The following is a 6,337-nucleotide window of genomic DNA, read 5'->3' on the forward strand; positions in this document are numbered from 1 at the left end:
CAGCAAAGCAACTAGCCCATCAGCAAGCCCAGCCATGCTGCAAGGAAACCAACCCGCTTAGTGGACTATGTATTAGGATACCCTTTCTTAATTCTATATCGTGTCATGATTTCAAGATTTTTGTGAAGATCTTTTGACCATTGTAGTGCGATTGAATTTCGATACACATCAAAAGTGTAATTATTATTTTTAATATTTAATTTTTAACTATTTCCTGTATTTTAATAAAAAGTTCGACTTATTGAATACCTCTTAAAATACAAAAGAAAAAGTTCTGTAATTATTGAGATCGAATGGACCATTTCGTCTCAGTGTAGCATTTTGGCAAACGAATTTTTGATTTTTCAAAATTTCAATTCAATTCTATTTTATCGAATAAATACCCATACTGAACCTCAATACAAGTTTGAGCTCCTTTATCAACCATTAAATTAAATTGGGATAATTAGTTTAGTATTATTCAAAAAAATTATAAAAATATAATTTATATAAAATAGTGGAGTGCTACTATTTTATTTTTTACACACTACATTGGAAAAATACTTTAATCAAGTACTTTGGTGGCTGATTTTTTTAATTTTCACCGAAAATTAGCATGTGCACGACACACGTCAATAAATTTGGGGATTTTATATGTCACGTGGCACTAAAGTCTGATGTGGCAAATGAACTGGACTTATTTTCTTGAGTAATTATATTTTTTAGTCCATTAATTTTGTACTGGTTTAATTTGTCCTATGTGGCATTAAAAAATGACTTGGCACTTGAAGTGAATATTTGTTTTATCTCATCCCCCACGTATAAAAGAAAAGAAGATAAAATTGCGTAAAAATATGCTTAGAATTTATATTTTATACTAATTTTCGTGACATGTCATCCATGCATGCATGTAATAAATAATCTTACACACTTTAAAATATATTATAAATTAAATAAAATATATAACTCAGTAAACCAGCTTCAATAAAAATATATTATGACACAAAAAATACAAACACATAAAATTATTGAGTAAAAATACACAAAATTCTAAAACTAATTATTATTTTATAAATAATTATGAAAAAAATTATTATTTTATATAACATAAATAATAAAAAAAAAAGCCCTACTCCCAGCCCTGCCATAAATTATATACAATTAGGCCATGTGTTGGATTTCAATGTACGAAAATCCCACATAGACACACACATGCTTTGAATTGACGGACACTTTAGCAATTCAATGATGCGTTAGCAATTTCCTTTTATTTTATTGAGAAATTAGCTCTCTCTATTCTCTCTGTAATTAGAAAATTAAGTTTGAAAGTTATACTTCTATAACTTTAAAAATTAAGTTTGAACTTGTACTATCGACATTATTTTTTGTTGCTTCTCTTGATGATTTCTTACATAATTTCTTCTCGATCATTAGTAATTTTTCATCAACTCCGACCATAGTCCCATTTTCATAATTAATGTTGTCCAATAACAATATGTTTTCGCCGCTTATTTATTAAATTTATTACATTAAATTAATTATATCTAAAAATTTATTAAAATGTATAAATTTATTTATTTATTTATTCAAATTTATTAAATATATTAATAATTTATAAAAAATATAAAATTCAAAACTTAGGAATGGGTTTAGTAATGCTAAAGAAAATGTTACAATTTAATAAAAATCCGTTCCAAAGACTGCCCCAAAAAAGTGGTCCTAAATTGGATGAACCGTTCCAAATAGAATTGCTAATCAGTATCTAATATGTGTTCCAAATAATACAAATCATTCCTAATTCTATTACTAACACAGTTCTATAAATGTGTTATTTAATAACTCGTTGCTAAAAAAATATTACAAAGAACAATTTCTAAATTGATCCCAATAAAAAAAAAATGATTTCAAAATTAAATCATGAGTATTACAGATACCAATCCAAAATTTCACCTAAAAACCATAAGTAGCCGTTCCAAAAATCGTTTCCAACCATTTCAATTGCTAAATTAAATATTTTTTGGACTAAATCGATATTAGAAACGATTTTTAACAACCGATACAATTACCGTCCCAAGTTGACATGATTTTCCATAAATCGTTCCTATATTTTTATAACGCCAACTATAGGCCCTTCCAAATTCGCTCCAAAGTCCGGTCCAAATAAGTTCTATATTCTTGAAACCATTCCAAAGTAAAAAAAAAAAAATCGTTCCAAAACCCACCCCAAATTCCAATAATGAAATGTTTTACATTTTGAACTGACAAAAACTATCTTATGTAAACTTATAGGGATAAGATAAATAAGAATCATTACTGATAATATTTGATGATGTCTATGATTACATGCATGGTTTTATATATACTGTTATGGATCACATCGCAGAGATCCATTTGAAATTTTCTCCTTTTAACAAAAAATGAATTCGACAATAAAATATAAAATGAAATAGTCGGTACAATGACAATATCATGTTTGATTCCTAGCGGCTACGAACTACCAACTTGATACCTTTTTTCATTTATATAAAGTTGAAGAATCTCATTTCCATAGCTATGTTGTTCCTCCACTATTTGCTTTGCCAAATTGATGACAAAATCGGTACAATATGTCAAATAAATGGAATGGAGTGTGGGTATATCTCCAAGAATTGCAGGGATCTCCTCCAAATCTAGCATGCACTCGAGAAAGAGGATCTCAAGATTAGGAAAGTGGATATTTTCTGCCCTCCATCGCTTTAGCTTATCACCGTCATAAATTTTCAAGAATTTGAGTCGAGGAAAGTCGCCTTCAACTTGATTCCACTCGGGCTCCTTGATCCAATTAGATTCCAATACAAGCTTTTCAAGATTAGGCAATAAGGAACCAACACTCATTATCTTTTCCCAAGGAATATTACAACCTTCCAACCGCAGCTTCTTAAGTGAAGTCGGGAAGGTGGGATTCTCCAATGGAAGAAACTTACCTTTGATAGAAAGTGATTCGAGTTTTTGCAGACGGACAAGATTGTAGAGACAATTGTACGTCCATTCTGTTTTGTTCTTTTTATCATAGGAAATACCTAGTTTCTTTAGATTTGGTATTCTTCTTAGGACATCCTTTGTACACCTGAAATTTCTCATACAAGAAAGTGTATGTAGGTTTTCCATAATAACGAAATCTTGAGTGGCCGCTTCCTTAGGCAAAACAAAGTGAGCAAAACCAAGAAAATGCCTAAGCTGTGGCCTATCCCACACTACATTTGTTATAGTTGTTACGAAAACGGGAACAGAGAAAAATCTAAAAGTCTCTTGATTCCAGAGTAATGCTATTGTAGATGGAGACGAAAATTCATAACCAGCCAAACCAAACATCACAAGATACCGCAAGCTAGTAGGGTGCAGACTTTCCGCCCCCACGAATTTCTCACTAATCTTGCCCTTACCACTCTCGCTTTATTAAGATTCGGATACTTATTTTTGCAAGTGTTACAGACCAAAACACTTGCAAGAGATGTCAGTTGTGAGGCATCATGCACTTCATTTAGATCTATCCTTTGGAGTGAGGTCCCATTGTAACATATGAAGCATTTGTCCCCCTCCACACCACCAGCACCAACATGTTGCACTTTTGGGGCATAAATGAAATGTTCTTTTTCATATTCTCTCAAACATAAATCTCTCAGAAGATCATGGATTCCACATTCTTTTATTTTTCCATCAAACCCAAATTTAAGACTCAAAAATAAATTTCTATCAATAAGGTCTCTTAAATATTTTTCTGCTACTTCTTCCAAGCTTTTACCTCTTATTGATTTTAGAAATCCTTCAGCAATCCATAATTTGGTTATCTCGGAAATACGGATCTGAAAATCTTCAGGAAAAATACTCATATAGAGAAAACATGGTTTAAGATGAACGGGCAAATTGTTATAGCTCAAAAATAATATTTTTAGACATCCCTCATAATCTTTTGAATTACGAAAAGTTCTTACATCTTTTGCGACAGACTCCCAATATTCCCGTGTCATGTTGGAGTTTGCAAGCATCCCGCCGAGTACAACAATTGTTAGTGGAAGTCCATTGCAACTCTTTGCAATGTTTTTACCAATTTCCTCCAATTCCAGATATGGACAATCTTTTTGTGCAAAGGTTTCTGGACAAAACAAATTCCAACTTTTTTCCTCATTTAGAAAATCTAAGGAATAAGATTCCTGAGAGCCCAAAAAAATCGCCAAGCTTGACTCCCTAGTAGTCAGCATAACTCGACTTCCTTTTCCGTCATTTGGAAAGAACAACTTTAACTCATTCCAAGCCTCTACACTCCATACATCATCCATAACTATCAAATATCTTTCCCCGAATAAACTTTGGTACAATCGTAGTCCTAATTCGACCAAAGTTTGACTACTCTCTTGCTTTTTTCCATTATGAAGAAGGGACGAAAGAATTTCCCGTACACTATATTCTTGAGATATTGTAAGCCAAATTCGTTTAGGAAAGTAGTGTACAGTATATGGATGATCAAAAACATTTTGAGCTAAAGTAGTCTTACCAATCCCTCCCATCCCTACAATGGGGAGGATCTGGAGCTCAAGTTCACCTTTGGTGAGCTTATCCACGATTTGTTCCAAGTGTTCATCAAATCCCACCATAGTAGTCTTCTTGCCACTCACTTTTGGTGATTTGAGAGGCACAGACACTATGCACTGCTCTTCTTGGGCGTCGACTGCCCATTCTTCTTTCACCATCTTCGTCAACTCTGTTGTGAGGGAATCCAACTTTCCAGTGACTTTGTCTATATCTTGAGAGAAAGATGAGAGGGCTGCCATACAGTGGCTTTCTTCCTCAGATCTAAACCGAAGCTGATCCACTACATGGCGGTCAACAACTTCTTCTGCTTCTGCAGCAGCATCAGCAATTTGCCTCCCCAGAACTCCAATTTCTTCACTTATTCTTTGGGAATGAGCTTCAAGAAAGTCTAGCAAGAACTGAACAGTCTCTTGCAGGCCCCGAATTCGATCTGTGTCGACATGAAGCCGACGGAGACGAGGAGGAAGCTGGAGATTGTCAAGGACATGTGAGAGGGAGCGTAAAGTTGCATAAGCTGCTACTGCCATCTCGCTGGTGATGCTTTTGAGTTTGAGGTTTTTTGTTGAATGGTTATTACGTGCAGGGAAAAAAGAGAAGCAACAGAATGTGAAATGGTTAATGTTTGTGAAAGAAAAACAACTTCTTGCTGCTCCTTAAATCGGATTTAAAGTGACAACACAATATAATCACCATAATTATTTATTGTCACTAAATTATCATTAAATTAACTTTAAATACCACTAGTTCTTACCAATAATAATTTTCATCAAAACTATAAAATTCATAATTATGATAAAATAAAATTTTTATCACTAAATATTTTTATTTAGTGGAAAAATATCCTCACTTGATTTTAGGTTTATTTATTTTTTTATTATAAAAAAATTATATTAATATAATTTTTTAAATACTTTAATATTATTATAACGAGTCGTGATTTGTAACGACTCGATTAAAAATTTTTTTTTTTTTAAGAAATCGCCAAGTCGCGATTTGATATCACGAGTTGGCCTATATATATATATTTATTTTGTTTAATTAATTTTTGTTATAAATTAATTATATAAAATTAATTTTTAACAATATATTAAAGTCCAAAAAATCATAATATTAAAAGTATCTTGATTTAAAAAATTACAATTAAGTGTACAAATGTAATAGTGTATATTTTTTTGTACAATCGTAAAATTTACAATGAATTATACAATTTCAAATGTAAAAAATGTCCACCCATTCCACAATAGCGTCTGTGGCGTTGACGTCGAGGTCTTCTTATTTTCTCACCCACATTTTGTATTGACTCATTTTGTGCCTCATATCACCACCGAACCGACTTGATGTTGTTGCGGAACTAAACTCCACATTGTCACGATATGCACTAAACGATGAAAATTGAATTAGTGAAATATTGTATCCTTGTGCATATGATTAATTAATACTAAGATCAATATCAAGATGTACTTGTGAAGAATAATCTTGTATTTGATTTGACGTATATGGAGCCGATTGAAACCAATCATCTTAAGTCGATTGAGACATGTAATAATCTTGAGGACGTTGAACATAATTAGCAAGTAAAAAATTTTTTCACATTGTTTTTGAAATAGCAAAGACGTGAATCAATAGCTGCTGCTTCAGTTGTTTGAAGCAGGTCGTGGATGCCATATTTATATATAACAAACATAGTAGCATTTAAATTCAAACCTACTAGCATTTAAATTCAAACCTACCAGTCTTTACCAAATATGAAAATTACGTTGAGCGCAAATAACGCAACTGACTCGTGGTG

The 6,337-nt window shown here is 32.1% G+C and overlaps 1 protein-coding gene across 1 annotated transcript; it reads right to left on the reverse strand.

The window, feature by feature from the left end:
- On the reverse strand, positions 2,467-5,075 carry LOC105157220 (putative late blight resistance protein homolog R1B-17). The gene is made up of 2 exons (XM_020692275.1): positions 3,341-5,075; positions 2,467-3,212 (listed from the first exon to the last, which is right to left on the reverse strand). The coding sequence occupies exons 1-2, from the start codon at positions 5,073-5,075 to the stop codon at positions 2,467-2,469; spliced, it is 2,481 nt and encodes an 826-aa protein (XP_020547934.1).

The sequence above is a fragment of the Sesamum indicum genome, linkage group LG3, assembly GCF_000512975.1.
Source record: "Sesamum indicum cultivar Zhongzhi No. 13 linkage group LG3, S_indicum_v1.0, whole genome shotgun sequence".
Taxonomy (NCBI): domain Eukaryota; kingdom Viridiplantae; phylum Streptophyta; class Magnoliopsida; order Lamiales; family Pedaliaceae; genus Sesamum; species Sesamum indicum.